The following is a 23,125-nucleotide window of genomic DNA, read 5'->3' on the forward strand; positions in this document are numbered from 1 at the left end:
AGGGACAGACCGGCTCCTAAACTTTTGGGAGCGTTGCTTCTCGGAGCTACAGCTTGCTTATCTCTGTCGCCTTTTCTTACCGTGTTTGTTCTGAAAGCTGCTGAAGACTCACCGGTTCCAGAGCCATGGATGTAGCGACGCTTAAGGACCTGCAACAGGACGCCACCCTAGCCAAGAGGCAGTATATGGAGCTGTGCAGGCAGGGACAGATCTTTGACGCCAGGAACAGGATCATTGGGGTGAGGCACCAGGGACGGAGCCAATGCTTGAAGGAGCGTTTATAACTAAGCACCAAGTTTAGCTGAGTGGACTTGAAAAGCCTTACCTCGCCAGCAGTGTCCCAGAGGGAGCCAGTTGGGGAATAGACACATTTCCTTTCCTCCTACTTAGCTCAGTTTTCCATTCTTCCAGGTGACAAATGTCCTGGCTAGCCCGAGTCGGGTCCCGGAGGTGGGAGACCTTGCAGAGTTCACCATGTAGTGAAAAAGGCAATGCCTTAAAACGGGCACAGAAAATGCAGTGGCATCAGCACCAGCACAGACTGGAGCCTGGAGGGGAAATCATAGAGGGCTTCCCAGAAGAGTGGTACCTAAACACTGTTGGGACGGTGTGTGTGTTGAGTGAAGAAAGCTATGGTGGCAGCTGACAGCATAGGCAGGACACCCAGCTATAAGCAAAGCCATCCAAGCGCTGGAAGGCAATTTGTTGATGCCGTGACCAGATGAAGGGATTGTGCCCTGCTCTAACCTCTCTCCCCTTGTCCATTCCTAGGGAGACCCACAAGCCTGGGATGTTCAAGTTCGTGAACAGAAGATAAAAGAAGCAACTGAAAAAGCTAGGCAGGAAACTTTTGGTGAGCACTTCTAAAATGTTCACCTTAAGGCTTCGTGTCTTCATTTCTGTGAAAACCAGAGTAAATGTTTTGTGTTGTTCTCAGGGCCCTGGATTCAGTCTCCTGCGTGTGCACGAATGAGAACACACACACACACACACACACACACACACACACACACAGAGAGAGAGAGAGAGAGAGAGAGAGAGAGAGAGAGAGAGAGAGAGAGAGTTATCATTTGCATGGTCTTTCTCCTTTTAAAATCCCACAATTTCTTGTGGTCATTTAACTTAATGAGCATAATTCCTCTCAAGAAAAAGCAGTTATTGAATCTCAGTGTGCATCTTAGGAAATATATTTTAAACACAAGGAATGTTTTTATTGTTTTCTTTAAAAATCCTTGCTCTAAAAGGGAAAAGCCTTAAGCACACATGTACACATTCTCTATTTCAAACTCAAAGCTGACCTTCTATGGAGGACAGCTGTTGATGTCAAGTGACACATGTATCCTGGAGCTCAGACCTCTGAGCTAACTCCGTAATTTATGTATAGTATGTAATATGTATACATGTATTCTAGGTTCTAGTTCAAAATGTCAAACAGAATCCAGTTTTACTTTCATAGCCAGCAATTTCACCAATTATTGAACATTCGAGTTTTTAAATACCATAGGATTTTTTAAATATTAAAAATGGACATATATAAAAATGGACATATAATTATACAGACAAACGTGCTGTCAATTTAGGCTTTAATCTATATGATTAGAAAATGACAAAATTTGCTGGGCGGTGGTGGCGAACACCTTTAATCCCAGCACTCGGGAGGCAGAGACAGGCGGATGTCTGTAAGTTCAAGACCAGCCTGGTCTACAAGAGCTAGTTCCAGGACAGCCTCCAAAGCCACAGGGAAACCCTGTCTCGGAAAAAAAAAAAAAAAGAAAATGACAAAATTTGTTTCAGTGGTTACATTTGAGTGGTTGAATTATGAATGAAGTTGCTGTTCTTTATACTATTATACATTTTCCAAACTTTACAATCCTGTTTATTTGAAAAGTAATTCATACTTTCAAAAGCAATTTAACAGACACACATGTGGCCACCACCAGGCTTGATGTCAACATTTTGCCATGTTGGCCTCAGGAATCTTCAAGAGTTCTTTCTGAGAACTATGTTGTATATAACATAAGTACCCCCCACCCCATTATAATTTCCCCTTTTTTCTTCTATAGAAGTGTGCATTTCACTGTGTTTATAGATGTACTATCTATGTATCCTTAATAATATACACTTGCTTTTGTGTGTCAGTATGGCGGGTGTGTGTGTGTGTGTGTGTGTGTGTGTGTGTGTGTGTGTGTGTTATGTGTGTACACATAGGCATGCCTATGAAAGCACAGAGACCGTAGACCAGGCTGGCCTCTGTCTCCCAAGTGCTGGGATTGAAGGTGTGTACCACCACACCCAGATTTTTAAAGATTTTTGTCAAATACTGCTGCAACGAGTGTCCATGTACTTATTATGTCCCTTGTGCACATGGGAGAAGACACTGGAGTGGAATCAGCGGGGCGGATTGGTTTGTGTACCAAGTTATACTTCAACAGTAGTGAGTGCGACAGTCTCAATCTCACTCCTCACACCACACTAATGTATGCCACTGGCAGCATTTTAAGCATTCTGCCTGAAATTCATTGGGTGTGCCCCATGAAAGGTTAATATTCCTTTCTAAGTATGCTGCCCACGTGAGTTTCTTCTTTACAGCACTTTGCCTGTGTTAGCCTGTGCTCACTTTTCAATCGGTTTTCCTGTATATTTAAGATCTGTTTATAGTGCTTTTTTATATGTGGATGCTGTTCCTTTAATGGTTATGTTGCATTTTAGGAACATTGTGCTTAGATCAGGAAAATTAGTTTTAAAGTAGATCCATTTGTATTCATTGTAGCTTATCTGTACTCTGTGTCTTTCCTAGCTGCAGAAATGAGGCACAATGACAAGATCATGTGCCTACTCCATGACCGGGAACGGAGGGACAAGAAACAACTCTGTTGTGCTATCAATGACTTCCAGCAGAGATTTCAGAAGCCAGAAACTCGCCGTGAGTTTGATCTGTCTGACCCACTGGCCCTCAAGAAAGATCTCCCAGCCCGGGTGTCAGACAGTGACCCGAGGAACAGCATATCAGGAATGCAGAAGTTCATTGGAGAGGATTTAAATTTCCACTGGAGGAAGAAGTTCCAACAGGAGCAGAACAGAGAATGGTACCTGCAACAGTACAGAGAGTGGGAGAGAGCGCGGGCTGACCACAAGCTTGCAGGTAATGAAAGAGAAGACAAGTTTATCTCAACCCCTAGCTCAGTTTTTATGGGTGCTTTTAAAAGCTCTGTCAACATTACAAAAGTCAACACCTCAGCCCCAGGAGTCAGCATCTCCCGGTGTGCCTTCACAGTACAGGAAATGCTTTCTGAGCACTCCTATTGCCCTGGTTTGCTTTCTATTGCTGGAATGAAACACCACGACCAAAAGCAACTTGGAGAAGAAAGGGTTTATTTAGCTTCCAGGTCACAGTCCATCACTGAGGGTAGAACCCAGAACCCGTGAAGAGCAGGAACCTGGAGGCAGAAGCTGACACAGCCTATTTAGAAGATGAATAAAAATGTGTGTGGTTATCCAAGTCTCCTTTGGGAGCCCAGTCACAGGCCCAGTGCTAGCAGGTTCTCATCAGGACTCACTGGATTCAGAGAGCCTCAGGATTCAGACATGAAAGGGCCTCTCTATGGGGAACAACAACAAAAAGCAGTATGTTCTGCCTCCATAGAGGCCATCAGCCCCTCCTTGGCAGGCACTTGCAGCAGCTTCTGGTCTTCTGAGCAGGTCACTAGTGACTGAACCGGGAAGAGCTGCTGGGAAGAGCAAACCAGAGCTAAGTGGGAGCAATTGCTCTGCCCTCCCCAGCTGCTCCAGTCTCTGTGTTAATTCAGTCCCCTTGCTCAGCTCGGGTTCCTCTGATGGTTTCCTTCTCAGCTCCCTCCTCTGTCCTCCTTGTCCACTAAAGTTGCTGTGACCGGCCTGGCCCACGGTCTTCATGCTCCCCTCTCCGATGTCAGTTCTCAGCTTCAGCCCCCTGGATTTGCCTTCCAGGCCAGTTCTTTTCCCTGGTTTCTCTGTTGGATCTGCTCCTCTTTCAGCCTCCCCTGCCTGTCCAACCAGAGATCTGAGAGGCAATCCTGACCCCATCTTCAACTATCCTCAACTGTGCCCCTTCTACCTCCTGCATATTCTTTGAACTGTCCACTTCTCGTCATCCTTTGGCCACCACTGTTGAGACAAGACATCAGATTTTCTCCCTGAATGGACCTCTGCTAGTGGCTTTCTAACTGTTCACTCCCACCTCTAGTCCATTCCTAACATGTCAGGCAGAATGACACTTCTCAAATAATGTCACGTTGAACCATGCCACACCCATGCCCTCATCCTAGCTCAAAGATATCTAATGTCTTCGTGGGATGTGGAATGAGTTTAGAGACAGCGCATAGACTGTACATGTTAGGCCTCTGCCCACCTGGAGAACATCAGCTGATATCTCCACCTCATTCAGGGCATTTCAAACACATTGGCTCTTTCACTTTGGATTCCCTCATGTCTCTCCCACCTCAGGGCCTTTGCACCTGCCCTGACCATTTAGTCTTTCAGCTCTGGATAAACATGTCCTCCTAGAAAAGCAGTTTCTTGGTCCCTACCCTCCAACTTCCCTATCCAGAATTCCCAGCATTTCCTTTTTCATCTCATCCTCCCTTTCCTCAATGGACTAGCATACTTTGTATATCTATTTGAGCGGGGTGGGGGGGTGGGGGGGTTGTGTGCTTTGAACCCCCTTTTCTCACCTTTGTGTTGTGTGTGCCCTGAGAAATGTGGGACCCAGTCTAGGCTCTTGATCACTATCTGGTACATGACAGATTAACAGAAGAAGAGTAAGCTGATGATGAAGGTGTACAGAGACCAGAAAGCCAACGCTAAAGCGTCTGGGCCTTTGGGACTGCCTTGCAGTGCAGTAGTAGAGCACTTGCCTATTGTGTGTGAGGCTATGCATCGCCAGCACCGGAGTGTGCGCTTTGTGTCTGGAGTTAATGGGGAGCCACTCTGAGCACAAGTAGAGAAAGCAGATGCTGCTGAACATTGACTTTTCATATGTCCATTGCATCTCAGCACTGTACCTCGGTGAGGGTGTGGGACACTGCGGTTAAACAATAGCCTGCTGATAATGGTGCTAGGCCATGTCTGGAAGCCTGTTCTGACTTTGAACTTTTCTACTTCACTCCTGGTACCCTCCAATTTCACCCTGCCTTGTCCCCCTCACTGGCCTGGCAAATTTCTGCTGCTGCTCCACAAGTGTCTGTGACCTGGCACTCTTTGCTACGGGTCTTGTCTGGTTTCTTTCTACAGCCCTTTTTTCCTGGTTCCTACTGCTTCTTGCCTTTGTAAGGCTGAAACCATCTGATAGACCAGTGTCAGCAAGGTCTAACTAATCTACCCTAGGACTGCTGCAGACATCACCAATTCACAGCAGACATCATCAGTCTGTAGAGATTACAAGTATACCCCTTGCTCACAAAGATCTATGAGCTACACCTAAATCATCCTGCTCTCCCAGAACCTGTGAGGCAGTAGCTCTCCCCGCTCCAACCCACTCTCCCTTCTCTTCCATGGTAAGAAATGAGTGTGAATCACCATGCCACAGATGGTACTTCTGGTGGGCATACTCAGGCTGATGGTATCTTGTCCCCTGGCAGAAGACCTCTACACACAGACAAGACTAAAGTTTGATGAAAAAGCCAGAGAGCTGCAGAAGCTGGAAAACTTCACCAGAAAGGAACTCTGTGCGGCCACGAAAGAGTTCAACAAGAACCAGGTATATGCACCCTGAGCTCAGTCTGAAGGAAAGAGCATGCACATAGCAGCTTCCTCGGGGCTCCCTAAGTTTTGAAGGGTCCCAAGTTGAGACTGCTCACACCACCAGCTCTAACAGAGGTAGGTGAGATCTAATTTGGCCTGCCCCTCAACTAGGCTGTAAACTTCATATAAGTTGCAGGGACTGGGAAGGGTGAAACTTAAAAAAAAAACAAACAAAAAAACTTCTTTATTAATTCTTTGGGAATTAATCATGCACTCCGATTCTGCTCACCTCCCAGTCCCCCCATATCCTCCCCTCAGCCTTGCAGCAACCTTCCAAAAGAGAACAAAACAAAGCAAGCAAGCAAACAAACAAAAATAAGAACAACAACAAAAACCAAACCAAGACAAAACAAAACAACAACAACAAAATCTCTTTGTTTCTCCTTTCCCACCTCTCCAACTCCTCTTCATTTGTCCTGGTAACACTGGGGGCCTCAGTGTGTCATACAGTATACCCTTTGTCCCATCAGCTTGACTGGCACATGTTCATTGCAATGAGTCACTGGTCTGGTTCAAGGCTTCTGGTTTCCAGTACACCATCCTCACTGGATCCTCACTGGAACTCCTCTGGGATATCCTGTGGCTGCCCCGAGTCATGGAGATACTTTGGGTATTGATCCACAGGACCAGTCCCTTCATGAGCTTCAGAGGTCCTAGATGGGATAGATGTTAGGGTGAGCCAACCCAAGGCCTGGCTGAGACCCTGGGTGGTAGCTGAGCTGGTCAGTCTGGGCCACTGGGGCCACCTGCCTCTGTTAGAGTCAGCTCCCCTACATGCATGCCCTCAGGGTCAGTTCACCCTCACCTGTGGTGAGGGGTGGGACCAGCTCTCTTGCTGTAGGTTCCAGTGAGAGGCAAGGCCAGCTTTCCCAGGGCCAGCAAAGGGCAGGGCTGGCTCAGCATGACCCTCTGGTTTTATCTGGCATGGTTTCTATGGACACCTGGGGTGACAGAGGTCACAGACATCAACAAGGGTGTCACTTTTAACCTCCAGAACATGAGGACAGGAACATCTGTGCAGATGAACACCATTTGGCCTGGGCTGGTGTCAGTTCTTATCATGTCATAAGCTCAGTAATCAGGCAGTCAGTGCAGACTGATGGCACCCTCCTCTTCTCAACTGCCTGACTTCCCCATAAACTTCCTGTCTTCCAGCCCCTCCTGAAGATGCCCCAAGTTCCTTATTCTTTTGGAAACTGCTTCCTCCTCTAGGTTTTGTTTTTTTTTTTGTTATTGTTTTGTTTTGTTTTTTGTTTTTCGAGACAGGGTTTCTCTGTGTAGCTTTGGAGCCTATCCTGGCATTCGCTCTGGAGACCAGGCAGGCCTCGAACTCACAGAGATCTGCCTGCCTCTGCCTCCCAAGTGCTGGGATTAAAGGCCTGTGTCACCAACACCTGGCTTGTTATTGTTATTGTTGTTTTTCCCATGCAGTTCTATTCTTGGTGATTTACCAGGTCTCCCTGTCTCTAGACCTATGGCCTCAGGAAGAAAATGGCTGATTTTATTTCATATTTACTGGTTTTGGTTTTTTGTTTGTTGTTTTTTAATCAAGACAGGGTTTCTCTTTGTAGCCCTGGCTGTTCTAGAACTCACTCTATAGACCAGGCTGGCCTTGAACTCACAGAGATCTGCCCGCCTCTGCTGAGTGCTGGGATTAAAGGCATGTGACACTACACCTGTTGTAATTTAAGAAAAGTAGCACTTGAGAGAAAGATGCCATGCGACAGGTTCAAGTAGAGGGTTTTTGTTGTTTGTTTGTTTGTTGTTGTTGTTGTTGTTGTGTGTGTGTTTTTAATTAGGGAAAGAGATCATAAAAGGGGGAAAGGGAAGGAGGGAGACCAGCCTCTGGAGACAGGAACAGCAGGAGAGAGGAAAGAGGGGAAAGAGAGAGAGGGGAAAACAGAGAGAGGAAGAGAAAGAGAGAGAGAAGGATGGAAGGTGGGCAGGGCCCTTTTAAAAGGGAATGTAGTGAATGTGCACAGGTATTGCTCTTAGTGGCTGCAGTTGAGGGCGTATCCTGTCAAAACCCCAAGGACAGGCCAGTACAGATGCCTGAATACTAACAACACCCCGCTTCCCATTTGCTCTTAACCTCCTCTCTCTGAACTCAGAGACCGTGGTGGATTCTGTATAGCACATGCTGTGTTTATGGTGTGGTAGTAGCACACAGCCAGCTGAATCTGTGAGATGCAATGCAGTAAACTGTTCTGTGATGGGCCACGAATCAAAACTCAGAGACACTGAGGTGAGTCCAGGCTGAGAGAATCCAGGTTTCCAGCAGTGCAGAGAGGAAAAGCAGGGCAGAACGCCAGTGTTGGTGAGGGACCCAGAGGACATACCAGCAAGCTGCAAGTGTTCTTTTTTTATTATTATTATTATTTTATGTGCATTGATGTTTTGCCATGGGTGTCAGTCCCCTGGAATTGAAGTCAGAGACAGTTAAAAGCTGCCATGTGGGTGCTGGGAATTGAACTCAGTCCTCTGGAATAGCAGTCAGTGCTCTCAACTATGAGGCAACTCTCTGCCCCATTACAAGTACTATAAGTGTTCTTCGTTTTTTTTTTTTTTTTAGATCTTTTTTATTTAAATTCTTTAATTACTACTCATATTTACATATCCATCTCCCCCATTCCTTCACTCTCCATCCTCCCATGTTCCCCATCAACCCCCACCCCAACCAATCCCCCAACTCCTCCCCAAGGATAGTGAGGCCCTCCACCAGGGACCTACAAAGTCTGTCATATCATTTGGGGGAGGGCCTAGCCCTCTTTGTTGTATCTGGGCTGCAAATAGTATCCCTCCATAGGGAATGGGCTCCCAAAGTTCATGATATTTTTAATGCTGGCAACAATTTTCTGCTGCCATGTTTGGCTCTTTGACTACCCTACCACAGAGGCTGATTAATGCCTGATTAATGTCATTGATAATGGCTGGTTAATGTCATTGATAAAGCAAGGCTCAGAAGGGATGAGCAATTTTCCAAGGAAATACAAATACTTTTAAATGGCAAGTATTTGAATTTGGTCTTTGTCTGCCACAGAGCCTACGCTAGATTGCAAGGCAGTTGGCCTCTTGCAAGCCCCTGCCTAAGTTCTCTGTCCATTCTTCTCTAAGAAGAATAGTCAATGCTGAGAAATGTCTCCTAGTCACCTATATTAGTCAGAGTTTTCTAGAGGAACAGAACTGATAGAATGAATCTCTATATATAAAAATGGGGTTTACTAGAGTAGTTTATAAGCTGTAGTCAGACTATTCCAACAATGGCTATCTCCTGACAGAAAGTTCAATAACCCAGTAGTTGTCCATTTGGTTCATGAGGCTGGATGTCTCAGGTGGTCTTCAATATACCCTAGAATCCCAAAGAAGTAGGCTCTAGCACCAGTGGAGGAGTGAGCTTGCCAGTCCGAGTGAGGACAAACAGGCAACAAGCAAGGATTTACATTAGGCTGCCACCAGAAGTTGTGGCCCAGATTTAAGGTGGGTCATTGTCTTAGTCAGTGTTCTATCGCTGTGAAGAGACACCATGATTGGGGCAATTCTTATGAAAGAAAACGTTTAATTGGGGGCTTGCTTGCAGTTTCTGAGGGTTAGTCCATTTATCATCATGGTGGGAGCACAGCAGCATGCATGGCACTGGAGCAGTATCCGAGAACTTTTCACTGCTGACCAAGGGCAACAGGGAGTGAGGCACTAGGCCTGCTGTGGACTCTTAAACCTTAAAATCCATCCCCAGCAGCACACTTCCTCTAACAAAGCCACACCTCCTAATCCTTCTAATCCTCAAATAGTACCTCTAAGTATTCAAATAAGTATCCATTGGGAGCCATTCTTATTTAAACCACGACAGGCTTCCCACCTCAAATGATCCAATCCAAATAAATAAATAAATAAATAAATAAATAAATAAATAAATAGATCCCTCACACATGTACCCAGCATCTATAGATGTAGTCAAGTTGACAACCAAGAATTACCATCTCTTGATTGTACAGAGAAATATCTGCAGCCCAGAGAAGGCAGGAATACTATACAAATCACACGGCCCTCACTTCCAGACTTTGAGCAGTGAATCAACAAGAATTTGGTTATGTTTATTTTTTTCTCCAGAGACAGGGTTTTTCTGAGTAGCCCTGGGTGTCCTGGAACTCTCTCTGTAGACCAGGCTGGTCTCCAACTCACAAAGATCCACCTGCCTTTGCCTCCCAAGTGCTGGGATTAAAGGTGTTCACCAGACAGGAATTCATTTGTAATGGGGGCTATGCTGAAACTGTCAGGACTGCTGAGGCAGTCGTATGCTTCTCCCTTTAGAAGTCACCACTGTGGCAGTTTGTGGTAGAGGCCTACAGATGTCCAAAGGTTTTTAGGATATACACTGCCCTATACTGGAGATGAGCCAGTGGAGAAGCTCCTTGCTGTGACAAATTGATGCAGAGACCCATAGTAGTACACACACCGGTGGGGAATGCCCCAAAGCCCAGCCACTGCCCAACAGAGCTCTGATAGTCTCCAGCCTGCAGCCAGGGCCCAGATGAGGTCTTGACCCTAAAGTCACTCCAGGGTATTCCAAGGTCCTTCTCTGCACAGGCTATGGAGTTGGCAGAAAGGAAGAGGCAAGAGAAGCAACAAGAGCAAGAGGACAACATGACTGAGATCTCCAACCTGCTGCATAGCGACTTGCTGACTGAGAGCTCACAGCAGGCAACCAGCTCCTTTGGGCCTCATCAAGTGGTCCTTTACCGCTGGAAGGGCATGAGCCCGGAGCAACTGGAAGAAATACGCTACACTCAGAAGCAACAAATCCAGGAAAAGTTGGTGAGCCCCTCCTGGGCCTCAGAGCCACCTCTGTGCCCCTGAATTGCCCTGACACCCAGCTCCTGTGTCAATACTCACTTTGAGAAATCCTCTACCACGGCAGTTTTCATTCTGGTGTGTGGGGGGGTGTAGATGGAAGTTTCTGTCCTGCCCAGTCCCACAGCTGTTTAGTTCCAAATGAACACACAGAGGCTTATATTAATTATAAGTTGTTTGGCTGATAGCTCAGGCTTCTTATTAGCTAGCTCTCTCTTAATTATTAACCCATTTCTATTAATACATAGGTATTTCCATGTGGTGTTGGCTTATCATAGAATACCTGAGTGTCTTACCTTCCCTACATGATGTCTCCTGTTGACTTACTCTTGTTCTTCTTCCCAGCACTCTCCTACTCTGGTAGCCCCACCTATACTTCCTGCCTGGCTCCATTCTGCCTGTCCACTGGCCAGAACAGTTTTATTCAATAAGAAAAACATATATTCACAACATACAGAAGGATATTCCCCATGGGGGTGTGGGCAGGCAAGAGCCAAATACAATGGTCACACATGATGTGTGGAGCAGAGGATGACTACAGCCTTTGGAGGATGGAACTTGTGTCTACAGAGATGGGAAGTTGGTGGGAGGGGCACTCGGGTTGTGGGGGCTCATGAGCACAACTTTGCATATGTTAACTGTGTAATGTCCACCAGACATCTGTGGGATTAGGTTTGCCTGATGTGACAAAAGAAAAGAACACCAAAAAGCACAAGCTAAAACATTCTAAACAAGGTAGAATCCAATCTGTATGTAATCAGTCCTCAAAGCAATCTCAAGCTTGAAGAGAAGTTCTGTGGCCACTGTATTCTGCCATCCTTGGCGCCTGGTTCTAACTTTGTGCAAAATGGCTGCTTAGATGCCAACCATTGCATACATGAGCAAACAGTGGAGAAAGAGAAGTAAGGATAACATTTTTAAGGAGTTTCACAAGACATTTCCAGACATGTTTCATTGGACAACATTTAAATTGCTCCAACTGTAAAGGACATTGGGAAATGTGTCACTAGTGATTCTTTTTTTGTTTGTTTGTTTTTTGTTTTTTGAGACAGGGTTTCTCTGTGGCTTTGGATACTGTCCTGGAACTAGCGCTTGTAGACCAGGCTGGTCTCGAATTCACAGAGATCCACCTGCCTCTGCCTCCCGAGTGCTGGGATTAAAGGCATTCACCACCACCACCTGGCCTAGTGGTTCTTTACTAAGGATGGCTACTGGGGACTCTTACATTTTCTGTCTACAATTTCCAGGTGAGGTGTAAGAGGGGAGAAACAGAGAAGGAAGCAGGGTGTATAATCAGGTCTCAGAACAAGGACTAGGCTAGAGCCTTATGTTTGGGAGTTGTCATCTACAGAAAGTAATACGGTAGCAGTCCTGGGTGTGACCATAGGTGAAGAGACAGGAGAGGAGCCCTGAGGTCTGGGGCTCAGGCATGGCCTTCATTTACAAAGCAGGAACCTGCTAAAGGTACCTGGATAAGAGGTGGGTAGATGGATGTCAAGAAGGATGTCTGGAGGTCAAGGAAGGAAAAGTGTTCCTGGAGGGTAGTGCAGGAACCCCTGCACCACAGTCCAGGATGTGGACTGCCCCCTCAGCAACCCACCAGGCAGAAGTGCTGGTGGGGTGAGGGAGGATCACTCTGTGATTGGCTGCAGGGAAGGCTGGCCTGGGAGGAGACAACAGGGCAGGAATGGCAGAAGGCTCTGTCAGTCTGTCATACATCTGTTCAGCTGGACTGTGGAATGAAGGTTGGCTCTAAACCCAGTATTTTGATCCAATTTTTAATCTAGAAGATTTAGAAGGCAGGAACACACAAAGCGAGAAAGACCACATTAAGATTCTTGCTCAGGGCTGGGCATTGGTGGCCCACACCTTTAATTCCAGCACTCAGGAGGCAGAGGCAGGCAGATCTCTGTGAGTTTGATACCAGCCTGGTCTACAGAGTGAGTGCCAGGACAGGCTGCAAAGCTACACAGAGAAACCCTGTCTTGAAAAACAAAACAAACAAACAAACAAACAAAGATTCTTGCTCAGGCCCTTGCTCCATGTCTTCTGGTGCTTTGTCTTTGCCATGCTCTCTGTGCCCTGGGTGGTCTGGGAAATGGAGCTCATGTTGAGGCAAGTATGCTGCTGGCTCTGGTGTCTTTGACCAATCCAATTTTAGAGAGGCTTTTGATATTCCCAGAAGCAAGGCAAGGTGGCAGGTGGCTAAGCCTGTGCAGGCTGACTTCGTGCCCTGGCAGTGTGGATGCTCATCTTTCCTCCAACCTGCCCCCACCACCCAGTTGCTTCTCCTGGAAGGTCATTGATGGGATGCTCACCGAGCTGATCTCTCTTGGGAGCAACTTCTCCACATTAATCCAGCATCCCCTGGAAGGCTCCATGCTTCACCAAGAAGGATTTGGAGTGCATATCCAGGCCTGAAAGGCAGTACTTCTAGAACTAGGCTGTCACCCACACCCTCATGGTGACACTGTTGTCATGGGGTGAGGCTTAGTGCTCAGGGGCTCCACAGATGATCCCCACTTTGGGCAGCTTGCTGGGGTGGTATCTGGCTTGCTAAGCCAGCTGGGTGCCCTCCTGAGGACTAGATAGAGATCAGTGTGGCTGGGAAGGCTATGGGAGCCAAGTCCCCAGGTCCTTCAGTAATAAGAGAGCATCAGTGCCATTTGTGGGCAGAAAGCTGCCAGGCCACAAGGGCAGAGTGTGTGAGGTCACCTCCCTTCTCCTTCTTCAAGCTTCAGTTTCTCCATCCATAAAAAGAGGCCATGTTTCCCAGATGAACCCCACTGGCTCCTGGGCCTTGGGAGAAGGTGGTAAACCCCTTTTCCTGCCTTCAGAGGCTTCAGGAGGAAGAGCGTCAGCGCAACATGGACTGGGACCGACGCAGGATCCAGAAGGCTCGTGCCAACCTGCTGCATGAGCGTCAGCAGCAACGCTTGCATCGGGAACTGCGCAAGGCCCTGGACTGCAGCAACCTCAACCTGGCCAGGAAGCAGTATTCACAGTGAGTGCCAGGGACCTTCCATAGGTGCAGAGTTAGGTGGGCAGACCCACAGGTCACCATGTGTACCTTAAGTGCCTGAGGGACCCTAAGTCACCTGGGGAATCAGAGAGGCTTTTTTTGGGGGGGGGAGGAGCCTTCAAGGCTGAGTCTTGGGGTGCAGTAGCCTACTGTGTACCCTCTCCAGGCAGAGGGGAGGAGGGCTCCCAGGATCTTTCACATGCCAGAGTCACCTGAGTACAGACAGAACCCCAGGAGTGGTTCCAGGATGCAGTCATGCCCAACAAACTAGCAACCAAGCACCAGGCAGGCATTGGCTTACTCAGCTGTTCTATCCTAAACTCAGTCACCACTGGGTCTGACAGTTGTCCTGGCTTCCACTGGGGCTTAAAAGGAGCACTCAAGACATGACCTGACAAGACAGTCATACTCATGTGGGATGTCCCCATGAGTCACTGACACTAAGTCCCTCTAACTTCAGTGTCACTACTGAGTAGTAGTAGAGAGGATGTATATACATATACATATACATTTTTAAAAATAATGTGTCTGGGTGTTTTGCCTGCATAAATCCTATGTACCACTTGTATGTAGTGTCTATAGAGGCCAGAAGAGGGGATCAGATGCCCCTAGAACTGAAGTTGTAGATTGTTGTGTGCCCCCATGTGGGTGCTGGAAACAGAACCTGGGTTCTCTGCAAGAGCAACAACAAGTGTTCTTAGCTACTGAAACGTCTCTCTAGGCCCAGATAACTCCTATTTTGAGCTCATTAGTGTTGGAGTTGACTCTGTAGAGTGGGGATAAAATACTTTTGGGGCTTTACCTCACGTATTTGCTTATCTCTTTTCTTCTGTTATTAGGAAAAAACAAATGAATATAGCCTCCACAAGTCAACCCACAGAAGATTTTTTCTCACAGTTTAATACAAGAAGCCGCTAATAGAAAAGACTCTCCTTTTCTTGTTGATGGTAGTGCGGTCCCCCAAGAGTCATACTTATTTCAAAGTGAACCTGCTCCTTGGTGTGAACATCATCCCTGTCAAGTCACACTACCCTGGTGGGGAGTGTGCACTCTTGAAGGTCTGCTCTCTGAAGGTCTCTAGTGCAGCTTTGGGTGCTGTGGACACAGAGCACACAGGACACACTGAGGGCCAGTGTGCTGCTCCAGCTCCAGGCTAGCTGCTGCAATCACTTGCTAACTCAGTGAGCATATAGGTGTTGTCCTATGTGTTCCACGAAGCACTCCTTGGTTGGATTCTCACCCCAGAGGCAGACCAGTACCTCTACCACTGTCTGGTGGGAAAGTCTTTAGTTAAAGGCCCACATCTGGCTTATCGTGTGATTCCCCCTACCAGGAAATCTCAGCACTCAGGATTGAACCCAGAACATGAGGCCTTTTCATCCTCTGGCTCCTATAACATGGACCCAGGCAACAGTGACTTCTTTAAAGCATCAGTTTGTATTTCTTGCTGCAACAAAAGCAATCTGATCTCCAGGCCCTGCTGGTTGGGGAGGACCCCGTGTCCTCTGCTGCTTGCTCAACCTCCCTTCCACCATGTAGCTTCCATCCTAGAGTCTAGGCCTCTGGTCCAGCTGGAGACCCTGTACTGAATCCTGTCACCAGAACCTAGCATTCACACCCTTCAGGAATGTGGTCCAGAAAGTACCCATTTTGCCTCTGCTCAAATCCCCACTGTGACTTGAGCTCCTGCTAGCAAGAGTGCTCCTGTTTTGGTCTGGAGGTCCCTGGAATGACAAACACTTGAAGGGGATGTCCAGACCCAGGAGACCTCCACATTTGCCCATCATAAATGCATTCGCTAGGAAATATGCCACCACTGATGCTAACAGCTGCTGGGCTTTCAGGAAGGTCAAACTGAGTTGAGGTCATCAGTAGAGTAGGGCAGTGCTTAGTGGCCATCACTTTTGGCCACAGATATGCACAGGTCTGTCCTTTACAAACACCCACCTGAGCCAAGAGTCCAGTGGTAGTGACAAAGTGGCCCAGGATATTTAGTCAACCACAGGGTCCACCCATGCTTTTCCACAGACTTCACTTTGCCTGGGTCTTTCCACACAGTCTGTGCCTCTGTCATAAAACTGGGACCTGTTGTTCTACCTCATGTTTCGTCTGGGAACCCACATACCCCCTAAGAATGGCTCCAGCCCACAGGTAGACTAGGCCTCTCTTCTCTGGAGCAACGTGGAGGAATCCTGTGATACAACCCAAAATGTTGCCCACAGAAACCAAAGCACCCCATCAGAGAAGATACCAGGGCCCAGCCTCTTCAGATGGCCACCTGTGTGCTTGGGTGGCCCCACTACCAAGCCCAAGACACCTTCGTCTGGAACTCAGTCATTGTTTCCTGAGCAGGAGTGTATGACTCCAGGAGTGCATTATGGGACAAGAACATGACAGGAAGAAAGGGTGGGTGTGAATGCTTTGGGGAGGGAGCCTTAAGAGCACTACAGCAGACTGGGCCCCTTAAACAGTAGACAATTCTAGTTCCTTGGAGTTCTGAGGGTTAGAAGTTTGTGATGGAAGCCCAGTGGTGGTGGCACACACCTTTAATCTTAGCACTCGGGAGGCAGAGGCAGATGGATCTCTTGATTTTGAGGCCAGCCTGGTCTACAGAGCAAGTTCTAGGACAGCCATGGCTACACAGAGGAAACCCTGTGTTGAAAAACAAAAACAAACAAACAAACAAACATGCAAAAAAGTTGGTGATGGAGATGCCAGGAAGGTAAGGGCATAATGACTCATGTTAACAACTGCGTTTGTAATTACCCTATTTCCAAGTAAGGTTACTGTTTGAGTTATTGGAGGATAGGATCATAAGTCATCCCATCACTGAATAAAATGCCAAGGGACCCCTGGATGTATCAATAATTCTATGGGGAACATTGATGAAAGGGCCAGTATTTGGCACAAGATATCTCAAGACAAAAGTCTCAGCACAAAGGAGATTTATTTGCCCCAGAGGGACAAAAGATAGGGAATAAGAGACAAAGATGGGAGATAGAGGAAGAGGGAGGTAGGGAAAAGAACAAAGGAGGGAGGAAGGAATATTTGTCCTGGAGGAACAAAGGACTGTCTCTGAATAGAGAGGAAAGAGACAGACATAACCTATGGGCAAATGGAGGTCTATAAAGGCAAAAGGGAAAACCCTGTGTTAGGATAAGGTGTTTAATTTTAGCTGGGCATGTTTCAATACTTTGATAGCTGGACCTTGGCAGTCTACCTCAGGGGGAGGAAGTGACCAAATAAGGGACTAGAATTTGGTGGCTAGCTTTAGGAATGTAATCTAATGGCTTTTTAGGAAGGCAGAGGAAATAGGGGAAGGGAAAGGCCCACCAGAGCCATGTTTGCTATGCTTGGACCAACTAGAGTCTCTTCACTGGGTGCCCAGGATCAACAAGTCAGCTTAGGGCAGCATTCTGTTGACAGACAATAGACAGTCAGATGAGGTGGTAGATGCTCCTGCTTTTGAGGAGTATGGTGGTTTGAATGAAAATGGCCCTCATAGTCCCATAGGGAGTGGCGCTATTAGGAGATGTGGCCTTGTTGAAGTAGGTGTGGCCTTTTGGAGAAAGTATGTCACTGTGGGTTTCAGAAGCTCAAGCCATGCCCAGTGGCTCACCATCTTTCTGTTGCCTGCCAATCCAGATGTAGAACTCTCAACTCCTTCTCCAGCACCATGTCTGCCTGTGTGCCACCATGTTCCCCACAATAATAATGGACTAAACCTTTGAACCTACAAACCAGCCCCAATTAAATGTTTTCCTTTATAAGAGTTGCATGGTCTTAATATCTCTTGATAGAAACAGAAACTTTAAGACAAGGAGGGAGACACAGTGAAATGTCCATAGAAACACTATACGTCCATCAGTTGAATTTATCAACAAAATGTGATGTCTCTGCACAGTAATTATTCAGCCCTAGAGAAGTGAGTTGCCAACAGAACACATGCAGCATGGATGGCCTTGAAAACATGCCAAGGAAGAAGCCAGTCATGAAGGGCTATACGCAGTATGATTACATTTTTATGTAAGACATGTCCAGAATAGATCTTTAGAGACAGAAAACAAGTTAGACTTTTGCTAGGGATAGGCTTGAGTGGTAGATAAAGGGCACAGAGTTCCTCTGGGTGCTGAGAATGTGGTAGAATTAGGACCAATGGCTGTAGAACACTGAGTATACCAAAACCCATAGAAATAGACACCAAGGATAGGTAAGATGAGGAAGTCACATCTCAGCCAAATTGCAACTGGGAAAAGGACTTTCCCTAATTAACATGTCCAAAAGTAACCATGTGCTTACCTTGGGGGCTAGAAAAGAAATGAAAATATAAGTCCACAAAATGACTGTTACAGAAATGGTCATAATGTTGCTATTTGTTAAAGCCCCAAATTGGGTCAATCAAACTGTTTATCAACAGGTAATCAAGTGCACATCTGTGTTGTATTCATAATACCACAGAAATAAGTTGCTAATAAAGTCCACCAAAAGTCAGAGACAGAAACCATAAGCAGAAACACCACACCAGATATAAAAGAGTGTACAACATGAGATTTTACGTGTTAGAAGTTCCAGGATTAGCAAAACTGTTCTTTTAGGAAGGCAGGAGGGTGACCACAGAGAAACATGAGGTTATATGCTAAGAGTGGAGGAAGTGTACAGATAAAAAACAGTTACTCCACCTACTGCTACCAGAACTGTAGCTGAGGGCCCCTAACAAGTGAACTCTATTTCTGTCGGCCATTGCCACATCTACCAGTAGGTGGCGTTTCTGGCTCGCCTGCTCCAACCTCCACAGAGCCCTGGCCATCTTGCTTCCACTAGCGCCAGAGTGTCTGCAGATAAAGAAGGCTGGTGGGGAAGGCCATTATGACAACCTGAACAACAGCCATTTTGGGTGACAGAGCAATGAGACAATAAGGCCCCACCCTGTGCTCAAGCAGCAGTCCTAATCCTTGTCGCTGACCGATGACCAAGCATGGAGAGAGGCTGGGGATTGTTGAAGACAAGGAAAATTTCAGGAGGTGGAAGCCAGGCAGGGAGCTAAGTGCAGTGTGCACTTACAGTGTGGTGCTTCATCTCTGATTGCTCGCCACACCCCAGATGTCCAGGTCTCTTTCCTAACCATTACCTTCAGGCACATGCTGCCCATGGTGGAGCCCATGCCTTCTGTCAGACCTGGCAGCAGTCAGTCTTTCCAACTCTTTTTGTGGAGCTGCCCCCTTTGTTTTCTTCTATGAATGAGGGAGGTGAGCATCTTATCACGGCCCTGAAATGAGACATGGCCAGTAGAAAGCCCATGGCTATATGAGTCTTTCTTACAGTTATTCTAGAAAACACTTTAAACTTCCTTCTTCCAATGGTGCCAGAGAAACTTCAACTCTACTAGCTACAATATGGGGACCAGAACACCTCAAAGCTTATTGAAGAAAGAAAATGCTAGGGCCGTCTCCTCCACACCAGACTGTCTTCTCAATCACCCTGGGACTTGGGTTCACAGTGTAGCTTCGTTGACAAGATGTCCAGGCAGAATGGCAGGTCTCACAAGCATCTGAATTTCCTAGAGATAAGAAGAGGAGCTAGACAGTTACCACTAAGTCTCTTTTCTAAGGTCACTCAGCGTCCTTGTCTTGCTTCTCTGGTAAGAAGCGCAGCGGGTTCCACTACCTGGCCAGTGTTCATTCTCAACTCAAGTTCATGAAGATGTGCAGTTCATAGGCCCCATCTCCAGCCATATCCTCTCTGGGGGAGGGTTTTATGGGTCCAAGTTCAATCCTATGGGGAAAAAACAGTAGACTTGCAGCTGCAGAGCCCAGCACCACGCTGGCCCAGTGTTATCATCTTATTAAAGCCTTCACAATCCTTTCTTACACTGAAGGGACCAGCTCCCCATTTCAGCAGTCTTAACAGCCTAACACGCGCTTGCCTGACCTTGCCTTGGTCACTATGAGGTCAGATGCCTGCCTCGTGGCAAGGAGTCAATAAGAAGTTAGCTGGTAGTGCTATGCTTTACAGCTCTGGGTGTGCTTTACGGACAAATGCACAGCAATGGCACACAGAGCATAGCAATCACCCTGGGAGGCCCTATGGGCCATAACCACCAGTTGACCAATCAACACAGGGCAAACCCTCCAAGCCTGAAGGCACATCCTGAGCCTGTGCCTACCCCTAGACACTCCCCTTACACTGCCCTATAAGATCTCTATCCAGTGGCTTCGCAGAGTCTTTCCTAGCCATCAGCCATGGTGGATGGATGAAAGGCCGGAGCTAACATGGGGTTAGCTCATTAAACAACTAAAATAAAGCCTTGTGCTGTTTGCATCAAGTTTTCGACTCCACCTAGTGATTGGGGTTGTTGGACCGAGATCCTGGGGGCCTGAGCCTCCCGGGGTCTTTCAACACATTCCTCATCCCAGAGGAAGATCAACCCCATCCTTGTAACCGTTCTGGACAGAAAATTTGGACTTAGCATTGAACTTCCTCTCTCTTACACACTCACATACACACACACACACACACACACACACACACACACACACACACGGAAGAGATACCCTATCAGCAAAGCCTGTTCACCAGTCTTCAATACATCTGCATGTATATATGTATTATGTATGTATGCATGCATTATGTATGTATATTTATGCATGTGTGAGTGTATATATGTATGTATAAAACAAATTTCAGGGTGTCTCATCTGTATGGGGGAGACACCTTGATCTAAGCCAACATCTACCTAATCCCTTCACTTTCATACCCATTCCTCCCCTGTAAAACCACATTCTTTCTCAAGCCACTATAACCACAGAGCCAGGGTTAAAATGCAAGGTAGATCTTTTCAACTGCAAGAGGAGCCAAAAGTCCACATGACTGTGCCACCTCCTTTTCTGCTTCCCCTCTTCACCCTCTGCCCCAACCACTTTGTTGCTTACTATGCCCTGATCCTGCCCCACATTCCTGCCCTGGGCATGCCCCATACTCACCATTCCCTCTGCTTGGCCTCTTCTTTCTTCCAGATACACACATGGCTATAACATTCCTAGCAACTCAGCTTATCAGTTACCTTAGGTGGGGGGGTGACACTTCCTGGCCCCTATACAGAAAGGTTCTTCCCCCATGGTACTCTTCCTACATCCATGGCCCTTTTGTCTCGTTTGTAGAACCATCACTTGTTGTCCTCTTGGCCACTAAGATGCAGGTTCCATGAGGGCAGGTGCTGTTGCATTCACAGTTACTCCCAGAGCCTTGGACAGTGCAAGACATAGTGAAGGGACCAGCTCCCCATATCGGCAGCCATAACAGCTGAACATGTGCTTGTTTGACCTTGTCCTAGTCACTAAGGTCAGATGCCTGCCTCATGGCAAGGAACCAATCAGAAGTTAGCTGGTGGAGCTATGCTTTATGGCTCTGGGTGTGCTTTACGGACAAGTGCACAGCAATGACGTGCAGAGCATAGCAACCACCCTGGGAGGGCCTATGGGCCATAACAACCAGTTGGCCAATCAACACAGGGCAAGCCCTCCCAAGCCTGGAGACACACCAATCCTGAGCCCCTAGACACTCCCCTTACACTGCCCTACAAGATCTCTCGGCAGCCGGTTCCAGCTGTCTTTGCTAGCCATCAGCCATGGCAGGTAGGTGAAAGACCAGAGCTAACATGGGGTTAGCTCATTAAAAAAACAATAAAGCCTCATGCAGTTTGCATCAAGCTCTCGAATCTGCCTGGTGATTGGGGTAACCGAGGTTGTGGGCTGAGACCCCAGAGGCTTGAGTTTTCCGGGGGTCTAACAATGGGTGTGTTGCCTGAGTTGTCTCAGGGAGAGTTTCACAGTCTGAACTGAAACAGCCAAGGTTCTGGTATTGTTGCAGCTATCCCTCCTAAACATCCTGAGAACTGAGAGGAGAACTGACCCACCAGGGAACAATTGGTATGATGATTCAGGAGCCACCAGGGAAGAATTTGTAACTGGAGGTTTCTTACCTGCCCACTCAGAGGCTTAATATTAATTACAAATTGTTTGGTCTATTAGTTCAGGCTTATTATTAACTAGTTCTTACAACTTAAATTAACCCATTTCTATTATTCTATATTTTACCAGGAGGCTTATGGCTCATTACCTCACATCTTGCTTCCCCAGTAGCTGCTGGTGTCTCCATGACCTGACCTTCTTTCTCCCTCTATCTCTGTTTGGATTTCCCATCTAGCTATTTTCTGTCCTGACATAGGCCAAAGCAGCTTCTTTATTAACCAATGACAATAAAATATATTCACAGCATATAGTGGGGCATCCCACATCAATAATTCACTCTGGGGGAAACAGGCCTCGAACAGTGTAGCCTAGTTATCTGATCGAGTTAGCTGACAATGGGGAATTCTGTTCCTGGGTAGGGCAATGGAAATTCAGTGGCCAGCACCCACCAGGCAGGAGAAACCCGGTCATGTCACCTGAGAGATAGCTTGAGGTATCAGAGAGCATGCTTAGCCAAGTCTGGTATCATTGCATATGCTGGCCATCTCTTAGGTTAGAAAGGCTACATCAAGCTGGTTCTGGTGACGCAGGCTGGTAGGATTTGCTGAAGGAGGCAGAGGCAGGAGAATCTGGAGTTCGAGGCTAGCCTGGACTACATATTGAGGGAGAGGGAACTGGGATTATCATGTAAAACAATCTTGTTTCTAATTCAAATAAAAAAATCTACAGAAAGAAAGGAAGGAAGGAAGGATGGAAGGAAGGAAGGAAGGAAGGAAGGAAGGAAGGAAGGAAGAAAGAAAGAAGGAAAGAAAGAAAGAAAGAAAGGCTGCATCAAGAGGCTAGCCCCACTCAGCTAGCAGCACTGTGCTTGGTTGGTAGCCCTTGAAAGTCATATACTAAGGCTGTGCTATTCTTCCCTGTAGATTCAAGTTTGCTTGTTAGACCCCCGAAAACTCAAGTATCCAGGGTCCCAGGCCACATTCGTGGTCACCCCAATCACCAGGCGGATTCGAGAGCTTGCTGCAAACTGCACGAGGCTTTATTGTAATTTAACGAGCTAACCCCATGTTAGCTCGGGTCTTTCACCCACCCGCTATGGCGGATGGCTAGCAAAAGACGGCTCCTAGGGTCTCCCAAGAGATCTTATAGGACAGCGTAAGGGGAGTGTCTAGGGATACGCACAGGCTCACGATTGGTGTGCCTCCAGGCTTGGAGGGCTTGCCCTGTGTTGATTGGTCAACTGGTTGTTATGGCCCATAGGCCCTCCCAGGGTGTGTCATTTTGTGCGTCATTGCTGTGCGCTTGTCCATAAAGCACACCCAGGGTCGTAAAGCATAGCGCCACCAGCTAACTTCTGATTGGTTCCTTGTCACGAGGCAGGCATCTGACTTTCTAGTGTCTAGGACAAGGTCATAGAAGCAAGTGTTCGGCCGTTATGGCTGCCAAAAGGGAAGCTGGTCCCTTCATGCTCTGTGGTTATAGTGGCTTGAGAAAGAATGTGTGTTTACAG

At 47.1% G+C, this 23,125-nt stretch overlaps 1 protein-coding gene and 1 long non-coding RNA gene across 2 annotated transcripts; one reads left to right on the forward strand and one right to left on the reverse strand.

The window, feature by feature from the left end:
* Window positions 1–119: 119 nt before the first annotated feature.
* On the forward strand, window positions 120–14,566 carry Ribc2 (RIB43A domain with coiled-coils 2). The gene is made up of 7 exons (XM_027396173.2): window positions 120–239; window positions 772–853; window positions 2,798–3,142; window positions 5,616–5,734; window positions 10,363–10,590; window positions 13,464–13,630; window positions 14,488–14,566. The coding sequence occupies exons 1-7, from the start codon at window positions 126–128 to the stop codon at window positions 14,564–14,566; spliced, it is 1,134 nt and encodes a 377-aa protein (XP_027251974.1). The 5' UTR covers window positions 120–125.
* A 2,923-nt stretch (window positions 14,567–17,489) lies between these two features.
* LOC103160946 lies at window positions 17,490–20,977 on the reverse strand. The gene is made up of 2 exons (XR_003481393.2): window positions 20,629–20,977; window positions 17,490–19,420 (listed from the first exon to the last, which is right to left on the reverse strand). It is a non-coding gene; the product is annotated as an uncharacterized LOC103160946 (long non-coding RNA).
* Between the last annotated feature and the right edge of the window lie 2,148 nt (window positions 20,978–23,125).

This window comes from Cricetulus griseus, chromosome 2, assembly GCF_003668045.3.
Source record: "Cricetulus griseus strain 17A/GY chromosome 2, alternate assembly CriGri-PICRH-1.0, whole genome shotgun sequence".
NCBI lineage: Eukaryota > Metazoa > Chordata > Mammalia > Rodentia > Cricetidae > Cricetulus > Cricetulus griseus.